The sequence below is a fragment of the Mauremys reevesii genome, linkage group 2 (genome assembly GCF_016161935.1).
Source record: "Mauremys reevesii isolate NIE-2019 linkage group 2, ASM1616193v1, whole genome shotgun sequence".
Classification (NCBI taxonomy): Eukaryota; Metazoa; Chordata; order Testudines; family Geoemydidae; genus Mauremys; species Mauremys reevesii.
In genome coordinates this window covers 189,731,514-189,751,518 of record NC_052624.1, presented here as the reverse complement: position 1 = coordinate 189,751,518, position 20,005 = coordinate 189,731,514, and the positions used below count along the sequence as shown (strand labels likewise).

The 20,005-nt window shown below is 42.0% G+C and overlaps 1 protein-coding gene across 4 annotated transcripts in view; it reads right to left on the bottom strand.

The window, feature by feature from the left end:
- The window catches only part of FBXO15 (F-box protein 15), a 61,741-nt gene that overhangs the window by 29,080 nt on the left and 12,656 nt on the right, over positions 1-20,005 (bottom strand). For 3 of the 4 annotated variants that reach the window (XM_039521422.1, XM_039521423.1, XM_039521425.1), the window contains exons 2-5: positions 14,641-14,760; positions 9,492-9,596; positions 6,018-6,260; positions 5,398-5,607 (exon numbers count right to left, since the gene is read on the bottom strand). In XM_039521422.1, coding sequence (XP_039377356.1) covers positions 5,398-5,607; positions 6,018-6,260; positions 9,492-9,596; positions 14,641-14,760 — 678 coding nt within the window. The remainder of the gene's footprint in view (positions 1-5,397; positions 5,608-6,017; positions 6,261-9,491; positions 9,597-14,640; positions 14,761-20,005) is intronic. The other variant, XM_039521424.1, reaches the window with a different exon arrangement.

Here is a 20,005-nt window from a genome sequence, read left to right as displayed (position 1 = left end):
GATCCTTTTGTAATTCTTCGCAGTCTGCTTTGGACTTAACTATCTTGAGTAATTCTGTATTGTCTGCAAAGTTGGCAACCTCAATGTTTTCCCCTTTTTCCAGATCATTTATAAATATGTTGAACAGCACAAGTCCCAGCACAGATCTTTGGGATATTCCACTATTTACCTCTCTCCACTATGAAAACTGACCATTTATTCCTACCTTTTGTTTCCTATCTTTTAACCAGTTGCTGATCCAAGAGGGGACCATCCCTATTAACCCCTTACTGCTTACTTTGCTTAAGAGCCTTTGGTAAGGGAACTTGTCAAAGCCTTTCTGAAAATCCAAGTACATTATATCCATGAGATCACCCTTGTTAACCCCCTCAAAGAATTCTAATAGATTCGTGAGGCATGATTTCTCTTTACAAAGGTCACATTGATTCTTTCCCAGCATATCATATTCATCTGTGTCTGGTAATTCTGTTCTTTACTACAGTTTCAAACAATTTGCTTAGTACTAAAGTTAGGCTTATTGTCCTGTAATTGCCACGATTGCATCTGGAGCGTTTTTTAAAAATCGGCATTACATTAGCCATCCTCCAGTCATTGGGTTCAGAGGCTGATTTAAGCGATAGGTTAGTAGTTCTACAATTTCACATCTGAGTTCCTTCAAAACTCTTGGGTGAATACCATCTGGTCCTGGTAACTTATTACTGTTTAATTTATCAATTTGTTCCAAAACCTCCTCTACAGACACCTCAATCTGGGACAGTTCCTCAGATTTGTCACCTAAATAACGTTAAGTATGTTTTTATACCCTAAAGAAACATGAAGAGCAGGAAAATGCTAAGTTAATTTCCATAACTAAATAATTATTTCTGTGACATAGCTGAAATAAATATCTTAGTCTTTTTTTTGTCTAAATGACTTGCATAGTAAGAAAAAGCCCTGCAAAAAACAGTTTACAGGAATGTAAATTGTGAAGAAGTATGTTCCCGTGGAATACAAATATTATACAAAACCCTCTTGTAAAGAAGGGTTTTACAATTAAAAAATAAAATGTAAAGACATGTCATAGCTTCCTAAATATTGAAAGGAGCTCTTTAGTTTGATTTTTAGAGTTTTACCTAAATGAATTGATCAGAATGTAAAAAATCCAATCAAACAAAAATTTCTCTACTCAGAAACTATAAAGAAAGCTTTACAATTTAGGGTACAGTATGAAACCCACCAATGATGTGATACCGGTCACTCTGTGTTCTTAGGGAACCAGGGCACAGTATCCAGCCTGTCTGACTCATGTAGGACACCCCCTCCCCAGCCTCTGCTTGAACCAAAACCGATCAGAGAAAAGACTTGCAGAGAGCAGTGAAGGTTGGTGGGAGACACACTTAGTTCCCTCCTGACAAGGGCAATAGGATTAAGGCAACTCCCCTAGCCTCATCTGCATCAAAGATGGGACAGGGCAGAATCTCCATTAGCTTACAGAATGGAGAAAAGAGATTCCCAAGGCAAGAACCGCACTGAACTCTGGGACCAGAACAGCAGGGGAGCCCTGCATTCTGGGGGATCTCTGCTCCAGATGTTAATGAACCTACGCCTGCATACACCCAGCTCAGTAGTTATCAGACCAATTCTAGTAATGAATCCTTGATTGATATCCAAATACTGAAGCTGCCTAATTGCATTGTGAGCTCCCTGGAAGGACCACCACCCATATCCAAGAGTTATCAGCTCTTATTGTCCAGCCTAAAGAAAACCCTTGAGTCATCAGTTTACCCATAAACAAATCTAGTGTTCTCCCTTGCACCATTATTGTTTCCCTACCAAAAACAAAAAAACTACCCATGCTCAAGTAAGTGTTCCGATGAATGGATCCAAACTCTGCAACAGTTCCACTAGGATTTCATCCTCTCCTGACTGATTGTGCTGGGGGCTCTGGCCTGTCTCCAGCACTGAGGACTCTGAGCTACCACCATCACCTGGGAACCCTGACCAGTTTAAGCTTCATGGAGTGGTGAGATCCCAGCTCACTCACTCTCTCTCTGTTTTCTTTTCTAACTCAGGTATAACTTTCTAACCCTGACTTATTTGATCAGGTGTAGTTTTCTATATATGACTTTTGTAACCTTTAATAATGTAACTGTTATATTTGTTAGGCTCTCCTTGTGTGGTTATCACTATTATTCAATAAATAACTTTTATGGTTAAGTTGGTTGCTTCCCTCCCTCGCTCTCTCTGAACTTTACTCTTTTGTGGTTTTGGCTTCCCCCATTTATTCTGCAGTGTTGGAGAGTGTTCTTCCTTTACTTCCACAACAGCAATGCTCCTCTTACTAAAGCTAAAGATCCCTGTAGAGCCCAAAAATAGTATGGAGTTTGTTCATCAAGTGGGTTACTACCAGAAAAATTGTGACGTGAAAGCGGGAATAGGGACATGCTGAACCTGTGACATACGAGAGTGGCAGCCTGGAAGTGCTGTTCGACCCAGCCTGCTCAGGCTTACTCTATTCCGGTGCAGTACCTGTGGCATATAAGGGCTGCAGCTTGAGAGTGCTGATTGACTCAGTCCACTCAGACTCGCTCTGTTAGAGAGAGAGTGTGAGTGAGTGAGTGTGCGCGCGCATCTGATTCCGGGGCTGGAGGAACCCAGCCCTGGGGAACCTAGACCCTGCAGGATAGCTCCATTGGGAGGGGACTTGCAGAACGGAGGAGTAGAGCTCCATATGAAAACACAAGTGACACAAGCAGTACATTGATAGAAGTCCAGAAACACCGCCCCCCTCCGAAGAGTAACTCTAATAAATGAGTGTACCAAAGTAATGAGCAAATCTGGTAAGAGATGGTTTTTACAATAAAAAATAAAAAAAGACAAAAGGAATAGCTTTGTGACTGCATGAAGCTAGACGATAAGTCTGTAGCCTTTGTCAGTTTATCTGAAGAAACAGCTCCAACCCCACCCCACTTCCCAACCCTTCCTTTCCTAATGTCTTTTTAAATTGACAACTGTTATTGTCTTTTGCTAAATATACTGTTTTTAAGTTTTAAAAAATAAATGTAAAAGGTTAACATGTAAAACAGGAGATGGGAATAACAGAACTGCCCTGAATTTTAGGGCAACAGGAATAACTGACTGAAATCTTTTTTAGTGAAACAGTCTTGTCACTGGCCATTCTTTGTTAACTGTCACACTTTGAGCATGGGCAAGCATTTGTCATACAGAAACTTTATGAGGCACTATTTCCCTCAGATAATGGACTATCAGAAATAATAAATCAAATAAGATTAGCAAAAACACTGAGGATTGCATGCTTGGAGATATTTAGAAGTACCTGCAAGTCAACAATCACATTTTTTTTTGTTTATCATTACATTCAAGAGGCCCTAAAGAATTGTTCTTTCTGGTGTTCTATAACACTTTACATTTTACCTTTGTACAAGCTGTAATCCTAGATGCTTTGCAGCATTAAATAATGAGAAAAGTACTGAAAAGCTTATGCCCAAATAAATCTGTTAGTCTTTAAGGTGCCACTGGACTCCTTGTTGTTTTTGTACTGAAAAAGAGGTGCTATGATGACTGAAGCCCTAATGCAGAGGGCCAGGGGGGAAATTGAAAGGTACAGCTGAAGCAGAAGAAAGCATGGTTTAAGAGGTGTTCTGAGGCTATTTTACGATGGCCCAGACGCCCTGCTGCCTAGATTTCTTACACTCACACACAAACGCAAGGGGACCCTCGTCAGAGGAACAGGTTGTCTATATGCCTTTTGTTGTTGACAAACTGTAACTTAACAAGTACAATACAAAAATAAGGGTGCAATCTACTTTCCTTTTGACCCCAACCCTCCATCTTACTATGACCCAGACAGAAGTTTCTCCTTAGAAAGGGATGGAGGCCTATGGACTTTTAAAGCGTTGTCCCTAAACTACTGGCTAAGAATGTATTTCACAACCATTGTATAAAAAAGAATGAGCCATTTGAACAGACCTGTAAATTAAATATGGAAGTGCCTTATTTTCCCCTCTCAAGGAAATGAAAAGGTTGACTTTCTGATAGAGCTACATTAGAATTATACAGGAAAACTTATTTTAAGAGAAAAGGCAACTGACTACGTAGTCTTAACAAATGTTGCATTTTTGATTATATGTAGTTTCATAATCCTAGGGAACTTGATGGTACTGACTGCCCTATGAAAAAACAACAAATTTCACAATCACATGTACTTTTTCTTAAAAATCAGAAGTCTAATTCGTTGTGATTTGTTAACTAGAATACTTCGTTAATATAGTTCCAGACAAAGATTGGTAAATTACCCAGAGAAACCAAAATAAGCCAACATTTTCCAATAAGAAGGAAAACACTATACTTTTTATATGCATAAGGTCTTCTTTTAATCATAGTCAAACACCTCTCGATGGCTACGGCTAATAAACTAAAAGTGTAAGTTCCTAGGACTACAAACATACCGCCTTCCCTAATAAACCAGATTGTGTATGGCAGGCTCAAAAAGTCTTCTTTCCAGACATAAGAACTTTTACTTTGTAAACTATTTCAGTTAACAGATCAAAAAGAGTTAGATCACCAATTTTAAAAAGTATATGAGGTTGTGGGCACTAAGAAAGTCAATGGGCATGTTACCAATAACATCAAAGAATTTAAATATATATATAATTTTTTCTCTTCTCCACATACATCACTCACTCTTCCTGGACAATGACACTAGATCAACACGTTTGTGCTCTGGGTCTTATGCACTACCATACTGTTGTGTGCAGTTTCACATCATACATAAACATTTAAATTACTGACTAACACTCTGAAGCCCTTCCACTTACACCAAAGAAATCCTTTCATGGATTTTTTTTAAAGATTTTATTAAAACCTCCCTTTTATTCATATTAGGTTTTCTAAACACACACATTTGTTTTAAACAAAAAACATTCAGATTAAAATATATTTTAACAACATTTCCTTACTTGTGTAACAAATGTCTTAGATTTATATATATGATTAAATAGAGATAAAGAATTGTTCTCACTGGATTTTTAATTACAAGTTTTCCATGGGTCTGGATTTACCATTCTGTCTTATTTATATCTATGCTTAGACTGTCAGTTTTCCAAGGCAGGAAGTGTCTCTATTTTTCTGTATTGTACATGGTCAATCACTATAGCATACCTGCTCAGTTCATAAAATAATGTGATAGTTAATAAATAAATAAATAAATGATTTTGTTAAATTCTCTATTCTCCCTGGAACTCCCTGGTGCCAGTGAAAAACAAGAAATAGATTTCCTAGGATAAGCTGTAGGACTAAAAATAATTCACTGGTTGGGCCAGTTTTAGGTCTGGCAATTTCCACACAGACAATTCCAACAATATTTAATTGTATAAAAATACTTTAATTTAAACTCACCCATTCTTGGTGGGAACTTTACATTGGTCAAGAAGCAATGGTGTCACGCCACATAATTCCAGAGTTGACAAGGTGTCTAAACATGGCCAGTTTGTACCATACCAAAATACAGTAATAGATGTGTCATTATAAGAGATGTCCACCTGCTCCATTACATGTTCCTTTCCATTTCTGTCCTTCAGTACAATCACCCATCTCAAACTATATGTTCTGTTATTGAGGAAGTAAAAACAATAAAAAAGTTTTTAAAACAACCTGTCAGAAGTGACAAGAAGAATGTATGGAACTTTAGAAATTCAGGCAGCAATGTCCCTGGGGATTCCTTGGAGAAGGGCATATATCCTTCCTATTACTTTCAATGGAAATAACCAAGGTAATTTCTCTTAAAGTGTCTTCTTCCCTGCAAGCAAAAAACTTAGAAATATTTCTTATTTCACTTTTATTTTCCTTACTTTTATCTTGTGACTAAATCACATTAATCAGATTGTGAGAGCATCTCCTCATCATGATCTGAATTCACAACTCTATTTCGCCATACACAGATACCATATAAAACCACTACACCAACATTCTGAATGTAGCTTGGGAGTAAACACACTTTATGACAAGACAATACTTACTTGATAGCTTCTTTGGTTTTAAGTGGAAGGCCAGTGGAAGGGTTTATAGGTTTCAGAAGCTGAAATATTCTAGTTTTGCCAGTTGCTATTTGTTTCATGATATATTCATTCTTCCAATATCCCGATTCTCTGTCCTGAATTGTAGCATGGCTTAGTAAGACAGCTGTTCTTTCAACAGAGTTAGTTTTCCAATTTGTTCTTTTAGGTGGAAAAAAACTGGAGTAAATTTTGAACCAGATCACACTGGAAAAAACATTCAAGAGACAAAGTAAATCCCATAAAGAGTTATTACCAGTGAGGGCACAGACCAGTAAAGAACAGACCCACCAGCATCAGAATTAAAATATACAGTTGCATCTCAGGCATTATTGAGAATTTTATTAAGAAAAATATATATTATCCAACTTTAAGAACAAGTTGGGTTTGTTTGATTTAGGTGGAGAGAGGGAATACAAATAATTTCTAGAAAGTCCCAACATCTAGGTTTTGCCTCAATGGCTGATGTCCTTCTGTATTCATAATTTCCCCTTCTTTTAGTTTGTTGCTAAACCCCATATTCTGTATTAGTGCGGATAAGCTTGAAATTAAGATTGCTGGGGGAAAGACAAGTCACATAATGAGAACCAAAGAGCATTTTTACACATCTTGATATTTTTGTTGGATATAAAAAGTTTTACCTGACATCATAATACATGAGATACATCCTACTTGTACTCATTACCTTCTCAAACAATTCACATTGAGATCAGTGGGAATGTCTGAGCAAAGACTGAGTAAGGACATCATAATCATAACCAACAGGGAGATGCAAAAAGTGCCATTTGTGCTGCATTCCCAGACCTGTCCTCAGCCAACACAATGCCAGGGCAGTCACCTGGTACAAATTAGAAGGCTGCTTTAAGTTGTGTTGGCTGCTAATGTCCCCAAGGGCTAACCCAACAGCGGGGCCATACCAGGGATGTACTCAACATGCCCTTTTTGTCCCAAGCCACATCCCTTGCACCATGGCTAGAAGAGGGTGGCATCAAAACTGCTACAGTGGCTCCTCGCCACCCAAGAGTCGCCACTTTTCCGCATCAAGAGTGTTTTATAAATGTTATCTAGTTAATCCCCACTATACCCCAGAGAGGTAGATAAGTATCACTTATGTATGGGGAAAATACGACAGCAAAGTTAAAGGATTGCCCAATGCCTAAAAAAGTCATTTTCAGAATAAGAACTCAGGACTTCCCAATCCCTAGCCTTGTGCTGCAGCACTAGACAACATCTATCTCTCTCTCTCTCTTTTTCATGCATTTTTGTATGCATTTAAAAAATACCCTTCCTTCCTCCCTCATGTTATAATTCTTTCCCTCTGGGGCTGTCCTTTCCTCATTAAAACATGTTAAAATCATACAAATTAGAGACGATAGGAAGGGAGAGGGGGACAGTATGCAATAAATATGTTACCATTTATCCTTTGAATACAATTTTACAAATGATGAACAGGATGTGCTACCAAAATATCAACCACACAATCCATAGTAATTATACCAAAGACACATTATGGGGTTTTATTTCTCACTTAGAAATTAGCCTCAGCACAGGATTTTCACATCCACTGGCCAGCCAGATCTTCCTTACCAGTCCCTGCTTTTTCCCAGATGAAAACTATGTTATCTTGCTCTAGTATGTTTCTCTGGGTCTTTTTCCATAAAATATTCAGGGCTTAGATGGCTCCCAGGCTGACCTCCATTCAAGAGAACAGTCAATCTCTCATAGCAGCCTGTTTCCCATGCCCTCAGTGGTTGATGTAAGTCATTACACATCACTACCACCAAGCTCTCTCTTCTTATGAGTACATCATTCCTTTTGTAGGGGCTTCTCTGGGAAGTCAACTGTAGTCTGATGGTCTAATTCATGTAAGATTTATGTGAAGCTTCCTCTCTTCAACTCTTTGAGATGAGGCTGTGTAAGGCTGCCCCCTGTAAGAGGAGCTGCCCCCTGTAAGAGGTTGCAAAGATCATACCACCAACAGCCCAAGCTTTAAAGTCTCCTCCTCCCCCTCCTAGATTCTGATTTGAAAAAGGAATTCAGGATGGAGAAGTTAGATTTCAGAGAAAATCCCAGAAGCAGGACAGAGAGCTGAAAATGTTTAGCACTGGAGGCTGAGATGGGAAAGGAGACCTTGTTCTCAGAAAGGTCCAAAACATCCCTGAGGCGTCAAGTACAGCATTTACCAACTAGGAGGGAGGCATGCACCAGCCTAAGCTATTGCAATCTCTCCCACTGGCAGTAGTTGCAGTCATGGTGTGAGCAGAAGAAAGTAGCTGGGAAAAGGCAAAGGAGTTATTACGGGCCACAAGCTCCCTACACCAGGGGTGCCCCCTTGCATTTATGTGGCCTGTGTAATATAATCACATTTTAAAATGAAATGAAATTGGAGGTTATTTACATAGTATATTTCTAGCCCTCATGGTTGCAAAGTAAATCTACCATATGTGAACCAAATGCAATCAATGCAGTGAATGTCAGCAGATGCAAGCAGACATTTCAGACCGTAACTCAGAAGTGTGGATTTCCCTGACTCTTTAATCTTACTGGAGTGTCCGCTCCAAAGCCCACTGATGACACTGCAATGACAACAGTAACAATTCAGTGCATATCATTTTAGCAGATGGGGTGGGAAATGAAATGGGAGAAATTGGAGAAATAGTGGTGGGTCTAAGGCAAGCAGATTTTCTCCCTAAGTGATGCTAAATACAACAACATGCTACTGAAAAAATGATACCTAAACATTTTAATTACTACACAGAGGTTGGCCTCTCCACTTGATCCATCTGCAAAACTCCCAATGACATCAGTGGGAGATCAATATGAATTGAGTCTTAAATGTATACTCTGACCCATGGACCATAATTAAACATGGAATTTAGCCCTTTGAACTGATACCCTTGTGATAAACCTTTTTCTATTTGTTTTTTTTCTCCTGTTTTTATCAAAAATAAATTCATTGCACTGTGACAAATGAAAGCTGCTGAAACCACCACCAGAACTGCCTAGCTACGTAAACCCCCTGCAATAGCGCAGGAGAAAAACTGGAATGAAAAAGGAGGAACCTGAAAAGAAGGTGTGAAAATCCCTGCCTGTGAGGAGGGAGCCCAGCATCCTGTGCTGGTTAATCTAAATCAGAAAGAAAAGTAAAGTATAAATTGATCTTATAAAGCAATAAATGCAAAAAAGGGTAAGTTTTCAAAGCAGTGTGCTTGGTTTTAGCCATGCAAGTCCCATTAACTTTAATGGAACTCACACAGCTAAAACTGCATCCAGTTTATTGAAAATTTACCATATAGATTGCAATACAACAGAAAAATAGCTGCTGGGTAATTACATCAATTCCCTGGCATCAATGAAACTAAATTAAAAAGTCTCATATAACTCAGGTTAACTTGACTGCTGTGAGATTGAGATTACTATGCTTCCCCCCTTCCTTACTTGTCATTGGCCAGATGATAGAAGCGTTTATTCACACAACCGATACACAACAGGGATACAGCATCCAAATAAGAAAATATCTTCAGTAGTATCTCTGATGGCATACTGAAAACAAAAAGGAAGGGAAAATATTACTGGACTTATGTGCAAAATAGAGTTGACAAGTGGCTAAAACCTTTAACCCCTCAGCACAGGAAAGTGAACAGAAAAGAGAGAAGAAACCACTTCATAAATCCACATGTCAAACCTGTCTTTGCAAAACGTTGTGTTCTCACCTAGAGCATTAACCTGCAGCCTCATCAGTTTTGATTTGTTGCTCTGATCTAAAGCCTTTGCTTACTGCACTTCACAACAGTCTACTGAAGTGGCACAAGATGTTAACTGCTAGCTTAGTTCCTCATGCATTCATGTTACTTTTTTTGAGCTTTAAGTTGTGAAAAGTAACTTCATTCAAATTATGTGAAATTATTCTGTTCACCCCTCTACACCTCCCCGAGGTTCACAGTCTTTTTCATATCATGGCTCCACATTCAGTCACTCACCACTAATACTTCTCAAATGTATCCCAGAATCTTGTGTGTTCATCAGGGCCGCCCAGAGGATTCCGGGGGCTGGGGGTCTTCGGCGGCAGGGGGCCCTGCTTCAGTGGTAAGTCGGCGGCGGGGGTCCTTCCGTTCCGGGACCCGCCACCAAAGTGCCCCAAAGACACACAGCGGGGACCCCCCTCCGCCAAATTACCGCCGAAGCGGGACCCGCCGCCGAAGTGCAGCCCCCACCGCGGGTCTTCGGGGCACTTCGGCGGCGGGTCCCGGAACGGAAGGACCCCCCTGCCGCCGAATTACCGCCGAAGACCCGGCTGCACTCCGGCGGCGGGTCCCGCTTCGGCAATAATTCAGCGGCGGGGGGGTCCTTCTATCCTGGAGAGGAAGGACACCCCGCCAGCGAAGACTGGGAGCGAAGAAGCTCTGGGGACCTGAGCCCCGCGAGAGTTTTCCGGGGCCCCCGGAGCGAGTGAAGGACCCCACTCCAGGGGCCCCGAAAAACTCTCGTGGGGGCCCCTGCTGGGCCTGGGGTAAATTGCCCCACTTGCCCCCCCTCTGGGCGGCCCTAGTGTTCATTATCACCTTTCAAATGTGGTGTCAGGTCCCAAGGTACTTTACCAACAGTGCCTACTCCAAGTCAAACTTTGGTGGGATGCTGTATCTCTTCTCAGCTCCATGTGTACTTATAAAAGGTCTAATCTAACTGCCATTAAAGTCAATGGAAAGACTACTGCTAACTTCAACAGGACTTGCAGCCACCCTCAGGGCACTTCTGAAAGTGCAAATCTGTCTTCCACTGTGGCTGTCAGGCTGTTCAGTGAAGGGCAGGTGCCTTCCCTGAAATCCTATTGCTGCTGCTGCTGCTTTGCAGTCACCTGGTGGAATGTGCAAACCATAGCCTGGAGCATGAATTCTTTGTCTAGACTCTAGGAGTTGGAACCCCCAGGCCATTAGATTAACATTTGCGCATGGTACAAAAATTGGAGGGGATAGCTCAGTGGTTTGAGCGTGGGCCTGCTAAACGCAGGGTTTGTGAGTTCAATCCTTGAGGGGGCTACTTAGGGATCTGGGGCAAAAATCAGTACTTGGTCCTGCTGGTGAAGGCAGGGAGCTGGACTCAATGACCTTTCAGGGTCCCTTCCAGTTCTATGAGATAGGTATATCTCCATATATTATCATATATTTTAAATAAACTTATTCTATTGTCCTCATTTTTCTGAGTGTTGCAGTACCCTGGTGCCAGATATGCCACTGAACAAAGGAGCTACTGTGGGACTCAGCAACCTTAACATCTTTCCTGATGTCTATGTCCATTTGCAAGTGACTGAGCAAATCAACTGTGGGTCAGAGCAAGTCAGCTGTGGTTCTTATGAAGAAGCTGCAGATTTAAGACTACCATTTACTCCAGCAATCTGTGATCTTCCAAACATAGGTTGATAAATACCACTAAATACTAAGGGAAACATGTTAAAAACTCAACTTCTAAGGGTATGGCCACTTTCAGTCACGGAATCTGATTGAAACTCATGCTCATTTTAATCTAGCTAATTCAGATACTGAAGCAGTGAAGCCATGGCAGCATGGGCTCCAACCTGGGCTAGCCACCCCAGTAATTACCTGGGGTCCCAAGATAACGTCATACCTAGTAAGTGAAGGGTATGCTTATGTTCATTTTGGATAAAATGTGGTTTGCAGGGTGCTTATGCATAGGGAAGTATGCTGTGGCTCATTACCCTAGGAACATTCTAGAGAAGGCCAGGGGGAGGGGGTAAGCTCAGCATTTGGAATGGAAAACTATGAGCATGTGATAAACAAACCCATATATGGAAAGGTTAACTCTTATTGGTTAGAGGTTCATGTTATATAACTTGTTATGTAAGTGCCATGTGCTATAAAATAGAAAGGGGAGAGACTCCTTGCTGGAGGGACTCTGCCTGATTTTTTGTACCGGGGCTCTTCTTTTGTACATATTGAATAAAGCCTTGTTGAATTGAATCGCATCGCATCACATTGAATCAAAGTCCCTTGATTCTACCCAGCATCAAGCTAATGTAGTGCCCATCTTTAAAAAAGGGAAGAAGGAAGATCCAGGGAACTACAGGCCAGTCAGTCTCACCTCAGTCCCTGGAAAAATCATGGAACAGGTCTTCAAGGAATCAATTCTGAACCACTTAAAGGAGGGGAAAGTGATCAGGAACAGTCAGCATGGATTCACCAAGGGCAAGTCATGCCTGACTAACCTAATTGCCTTCTATGATGAGATAACCGGCTCTGTGGATGAGGGGAAAGCAGTGGATGTGCTATTTCTGGACTTTAGCAAAGCTTTTGATACAGTCTCCCACAGTAATCTTGTGGATAGAAAACTGGCCAGATGGTCGGGCTCAACGGGTAGTGATCAATGGTTCCATGTCTAGTTGGCAGCCGGTATCAAGTGGAGTGCCCCAAGGGTCGGTGCTGGGGCCGGTTTCGTTCAATATCTTCATTAACGATCTGGAGGATGGTGTGGACTGCACCCTTAGCAAGTTTGCAGATGACACTAAACTGGGAGGAGTGGATGTGCTATTTCTGGACTTTAGCAAAGCTTTTGATACAGTCTCCCACAGTATTCTTGCCAGCAAGTTAAAGAAGTATGGGCTGGATGAATGGACGATAAGGTGGATAGAAAACTGGCTAGATGGTCGGGCTCAACGGGTAGTGATCAATGGCTCCATGTCTAGTTGGCAGCCAGTATCAAGTGGAGTGCCCCAAGGGTCGGTGCTGGGGCCGGTTTTGTTCAATATCTTCATTAACGATCTGGAGGATGGTGTGGACTGCACCCTTAGCAAGTTTGCAGATGACACTAAACTGGGAGAAGTGGTTGATACGCTGGAGGGTAGGGATAGGATACAGAGGGACCTAGACAAATTAGAGGACTGGGCCAAAAGAAATATGATGAGGTTCAACAAGGACAAGTGCAGAGTCCTGCATTTAGGATGGAAGAATCCCATGCACTGCTATAGACTAGGGACCGAATGGCTGGGCAGCAGTTCTGCAGAAAGGGACCTAGGGGTTACAGTGGACGAAAAGCTGAATATGAGTCAACAGTGTGCCCTTGTTACCAAGAAGGCTAATGGCATTTTGGGTTGTATAAGTAGGGGCATTTCCAGCAGATCGAGGGATGTGATCATTCCCCTCTATTCAGCACTGGTGAGGCCTCATTTGGAGTACTGTGTCCAGTTTTGGGCCCCACACTACAAGAAGGATGTGGATAAATTAGAGAGAGTCCAGTGGAGGGCAACAAAAATGATTAGGGGGCTGGAGCACATGACTTATGAGGAGAGGCTGAGAGAACTGGGATTGTTTAGCCTGCAGAAGAGAAGAATGAGGGGGGATTTGATAGCTGCTTTCAACTACCTGAAAGGGGGTTCCAAAGAGGATGGATCTAGACTGTTCTCAGTGGTAGAAGATGACAGAACAAGGAGTAATGGTCTCAAGTTGCAGAGGGGGAGGTTTAGGTTGGACATTAGGAAAAACTTTTTCACTAGTAGGGTGGTGAAGCAGTGGAATGGGTTACCTAGGGAGGTGGTGGAATCTCCTTCCTTAGAGGTTTTTAAGGTCAGGCTTGACAAAGCCCTGGCTGGGATGATTTTGTTGGGTTCGGTCCTGCTTTGAGCAGGGGGTTGGACTAGATGACCTCCTGAGGTCCCTTTCAACCCTGAGATTCTATGATCAGACTCACTGGGGACCACAAAATCCCAACATAAGATACAAAAAGAGTTAAAAATAGTATCAAGTAATTCCCTTGCTCTAGAGTCCCATCCACCAGTTTTGAATTTTATAACTACACTTTCCTTTTTTTTTTTTCCCCCTTTTCAAAAAATGCTTTTCCCTCTTGCTGTGTGAAAGACCCACATAGACAACAGGGAAAAGTGATTAAATAATTAGCTACATAGGGAAATTAGGAAAATGGCTGCACACAAAGTGCTATCAAATGTACAAAGTAAGCAAAGTCAAAGACGTTTCTCTAATCTTCCAGTTATAATAATCTCAGATGTTTCTTGTAACAGGAGGTACAAGATTTTTCAGAGAGAAATGTGATTTTTATGTTGAGGGTGTCCCTGTAATATTACCAGACACAGTGGTACAGTTCCATCTTCAAGACTTGTTCTGAAGGAAGAGGCCACCCAGTTTACACACCCCATCATTCTAAAATTCCATGTGCTAAATATACTTCTCACCATGAAAAGTATTTAAAAGTTTAATTACAAACTGTCATTTATTAAACTAACGCTGTAACAACCTTGATTTTAAGAAGCGATATAGTTCATTCATCAAGACCATGGGGTTGCACACAGGTAACTGAGGGACTAACCTGGCCTGCAGAACCTTCATTAAAGGGCGAAAATGCACAAGAAAAGACCCAGTTTATTACTCAGGGCCCAATCTGAAGCTTCAAGGTAGGCTAGTAAAAAACACTCTGTTCATTTTTATACTAAGAATATTTGGTATGGAAGTCACTGAGACACAAACATGGAATTCCACTAGGTTATTTTTAAACATGATTATATTTCAGAGCAGAACAGCCCTTTAAAATTTGATTAGCACACTGAAGCCACAGACATACTCACCTCTCAATGCATAGGCAAAATTTTGATTTCATAAAACTCTTCTGATAATGCCTTTGAATGCGAACATTTTGGGTTTCAGATAGTTTTGCAGACATGGCAGTGAAGATTCCTGACCTCTTACTACAGACACAAAGATAAGGCTGTTAATAGTCACACGATCATTACCTGGAAAAAAATATATGTATCAATATGTACTATGCATCACAGCAGAAACATGATTGAGAAGGACACGTTATATGGCCAATGTTTCACTTCATAACCAGCACTTAAGTAATGTGAAATAACTGAGCTGATGGGAGGAAATGGGGCTGGAACTTATGGCCCTGCTATGACCACTCAGGTCAATCTCTACTGATACTCAGAGATGAATGGTACCACGACAATACCCAATCAGTTTTACCAATTAAGACAATCCATTCACCTTGTTACAAAGAGCAACTCCACCATGACCAGCATAATTATACTCCAAAAGAGACTGCCAAGGACTCAAGCCACTCAGACTGTAAACAGAGGTTTAACACCAAGACATAGTACATTTTTGTTGACCCACCTAACGCTGGTATGTTAATAAAAATAAAAATCAGTGTAACTTATGCTTTGAATTTGTCAGAGCCCAAGAAAAATTTCATAAAGCTATAAATCTGAATCATATCTAAATGTGCAAGTATATTACCACTTCAGATCTGCTTTTGTTTAACAGTATATATTTTGCAGTCATAGGAGTACTAAATCACTAGACAGGTGGGTTTTGCTGCTGTTTTTATGTATTTAGTTTTTAACATGTGCTGGAAGTGTGAGACAAAATTGCCGTTTCTTCCCACAAAACAAAAAAGCAGCATGCTTGTGCCAAGTGCAAATAAAGCCACATACCTTAACCTGCCATACGTTTTATACCTAAGGGCTGATCTACACTGGAGGGGGGGGGAAATCGATGTAAGATACGCAACTTCAGCTACGTGAATAGCGTAGCTGAAGTTGAAGTATCTTAGATCGATTTAGATCTAGATGAGACGTGATATATCGATCCCCGAGAAATAGATCGCTACCTACCAATACGGCGGGTAGTCTAGACGAACCCATAGTTTCCAAAACAGTAAGTCTATTTGAAACTATCTATATATTCATAATATTCTTAATCATCATCAAACCCCACAAAAACTCTGGAAGAAAAAGCAGAATATGTAGATGGAGCCTCAGAAACCTAATCAGACTCTGACAACCAAGCACCCTGTAATGCAGAGTAGAGCTTCCTATATTCTCTCTTTGTTAATGCTCCAGAGTTTGGATTGCCAGCTGGCATTCAAATATCTGGTCAATCCAACTCTCTGTACCTAGGCAACCCAACTGATGCTGGGGATGCTTAAAAAGAAATCTAATTTGCATGGACATGGATCAGCAGAACATTTAAAACACATGGGTAATAAATAAAGAACATTTTATGGTCATGGAGCAGAAATAAAACTTAGATAAAGAACAAAAATTAACTTTGACCTCATTATATACTGTGCTACCTTCACAAATTATTATCCCATCACAATAGAAATCCCTAAGATCCCACTGGGCACCATTAGAAGCATATTTCCTTCTGATCTAAAAGTCATACAGTTCACACTTCAGAAGCCAATCCGCTAGTGCAGTGATTCTCAACCTTTTCAGACTACTGTACACCTTTCAGGGGTCTGATTTCTCTTGCGTACCCCAAGTTTCACCTCACTTAAAAACTACTTGCTTACAAAATCAGACATAAAAATACAAACATGTCACAGCACACTATTACTGAAACATTGCTTACTTTCTTCTTTTTATCATATAACTATAACATAAATTGATTGGAATATAAATATTGCACTTTGTATTTCTGTGTGATACCCGAGCCTGTTTTTCACTTGTGAGCCTTGTCATTCTGGGAGGCAGTGAAGCAACACCAACAATTAAGTTTTTCTCCATATTGAGTCTATTCCTGTAAACTGTTGTAAAACTAGGAAAATACTGTATCTAGATGAGCTGACGTACCCTTTGGAAGACATCCGTGTATCCCCAGGGTTATGTACCCCTTGTTGAGAACCACTACTCTAATGGACCAGCATGATCAGTAATAACATTTCTAAATATATGTCACATATGATCCTAAAGGTCAGATGTATGTGTGACTATGTCTACTACTGTTAATAGGTAATTTTGGATCAAAGCTGACATTTTTTATTGTGAAAGGGAAAAATGTCACTTTGCATTTTTCAGTAAAACTGCTAAGCAACTGGAACACAGAACTCCACCCTTAACTGGTTAAAGAAAACACCAAACTTTAGCTGTGCACAGGTTAGCAATACCGCTGTCTAGAAAAAGGGATGAAATGACGTCATCTTGGATGAAGCAATGTCATTAAGATTTCTGTGTTCTGAGGGAAGTTTTCAAATGCACTTAATGGAACACTCATCCATTTTAAAGCCAATGGGATGTGTTCCTAAATCCCAAAGGTGCTTTTGACAATCTTTCACTTTACTTCTACACATTTCTAAAGTATTTGTTTTTAAAACTTGTATTCCATTTATTATTTTTCATCTTTCAAAACAAAAAGTCCACAGTTCCCTAATTCATCAACTAATTCAATCACTTTCCCATGCACTGTGTGCATGAGGATAAGAAATCAGTCCAAACACTAGAAAAACTTTCATGATGAAATAGATAAGGCTGGCCTGACGCTTAAAATCTAAATGCAAGATGTTAATCCCCCACACACTTTTTTTTAAAAGCGTCATACATCATTATATTAAGAGATTCAAGCTCAAAAGGCACAACAGCCGCAATGGTTAATTCATTAGCTGTTCAATTTGTGGCACTCAGTTTTGTAGCTGTATTTTCACCTCAATAACCTGTAGTATACGTGAAGTGGAGACAACCTTTTTTTAGAGAAGGAGTAATCTAGTCTGTTTCAAAGAACATAGCAAGTTGTAATTAAAGTTGTGACAATATTGATTCTGTTTCCAAAATTTTAAAATATATCTAGTCATAAACAAAGACAGTAGTAATTTAAATGGCTATTCCTAATTTCATCTGATGATGTCCAAGTGCTTTACAAGAGGCGGGGGTATTACTAACCCTTTTACAGGCAGAGAAACTGACATGAAGAATGGATAAGAAACTTGTCAAAGGTCACACAACAGAAGGATTGAGAACACAACACAAGTCTTCTGACCTTGCTCCTAGGCCAGAGTTTCTCAAATCTTTGGAAGCTGAACCCCACTCCAGAAAAATGAAACCTGACACATACACCCACTGAAATCACAGAAAGTGTATACATTATATTCCTGAGGGAATTCTGCACCACTGCACATGTGCAGAATTTACGTCCCCCACAGATTTCTTTGCTTCCCCGCAGAGAAATGACTTTCTGACAGAGAAATAAAGGGAAGCCACAAGAGCGGTCATGCGACCGTCCCCAGTGGTATGTTTCAGGTGCCCAGGGCAGCCGGCAGAGGCCAGGAGGAGGGACTTGGGAAGACCCAGCTGGTGGCTCCTACCCTGCGCCGGGCTCAGCTATTAGTCCTGGGGAGGACGGGACTTCCTCTTCCCTTGCACAGCATTCAGGGCCAGGTCAGACCCACTCCCAGATTTCTCCCTTGGCTGAAGGAAGTTCTGAAAACTGCCCCTTTGCCCCCCCACTGACTGCATCCATCACTCCTCAGCTGCAGTGGGAAGGACCCTGTACAGGGAGCTTCTCCCCCATCCGTGCAACCCTTGTACACCCAGACCCCCTTATATCCAGACACTCCCGCCGAGCCTCACCCTCCCACACCCCAATGAGCCCCACTCCCCCTGCACCTGGACCACCCCAACGAGCCACCCACACCCAGATCCACACCCCACCGAGCCCCAACCAGCTGCATCTGGACCCCCCCAATGAGCCCTCACACCCATACCCTCTGCCGAGCTCTATCCCCCATACCCAGACCCCCACCAATGAGCCCCAACCACCTTCACCTGGATCCCCCTGCAGAGTCATTACCATTGCACCCAGAACCCTCTGTGCATCCAGCTCCTCCCTGCACCCGGATCCCCCACTGAGTTGCCTGCGCCCAGATTGCCCCATACAGAACCCTCTCAACCCACACCTGGATCCCCCCACAATTGGATCCTCCCTTGCTGAGCCTGCCTGCCCACAACTGGTGCACCTGGCACAGAGGGGAATAAATATATAAATCAATCAATCAATAAATGTGGAGGTTCCAGCATGGCAGTAGGGAACACAAGTCACTGGCTGCATGGAGGTGGGAGATCGCCCTGTAGTCCCTCCCTCCCCTACCCTCCACCCCAGACACGGACTCAGTGATGAGGCTGCACGCGACCCTGACACAGTGCAAGAGCTGGGATTGCCCCAGAAACATCCCGGGGTCTTGTCCCTCCATGCCAGGTGCACCAAGATAGCAAGTGAGAGGGACAGAGTCTCACATGTGTAGTAAGAGGAGGCCCTAAGATATAAACCTTGATATCAGAGGCCTGGTATGAGGCCTAAGGCCTTAACTAAAGTAACGATCAAGACTTTGCTAACATAAAGCAAAGTTAAGCTGTGAGCCAGAGGCAGGCCCTGCTCACAGAAGCTGGCAAGGAAAGGGCTGATGCTGCAAAAAGAGACATATCTAAAAGGTACTGGACACCAGATATCAGAACATTCGCATACTCGTACACTCCACACAGATAACAAGGAACAGGCTGGCCCATCCCAACGACAGGGCCAAAAGGGTAATATGATGGATAGAGTTGTTTTGTTCGAACCAACATGTACAAGGTGAGAGGCGGCACCTTACTACGTAGAGGGGTTGTACCTTGCTACGTAGAGGGGTTGCACCTCATACGTCAGGAATGACGTGTAACTTGTTTGTACCTGTGTATAAGAATGCATCCCTGGGGCGGTGTCTTTGTCCGGCCGAGGGGGCAGTGGAAAGTCCCGCCACTGACAGAGCCGAGTCCATTGCTAAGAGGCACTTTCTCGTAGTATGCCCTGTAGAGTAACGATCTAGGGGGAACTATCATTGTGTCCATACGGCAATAAACCTGGCCGACGTGCCTTCATACCTTACTAGACTCTGTGGTCATTGGGGGTTCTCTTCGGATCTGCTGTGTCAGTTATCTGCAGAGCTGGGGCAGCACACAGAGGGAACACATGCACGCAGCCGAGTGATACCAACGTAGAAGGGAGCAGAGCACCACGCCAGTAGCATCTGACAACAACATGTATGCCCAGCCCTGACCCCCAATCCAGGTGTGGGGCAAGCAGGCTCTGGATGGCAGGATCCAATTATGGAAGGGCTTAGTGTGGGGGAGATCCAGGTGTGGGGCAATCTGGAGCAGAATTCCCCCAGGAGTATCC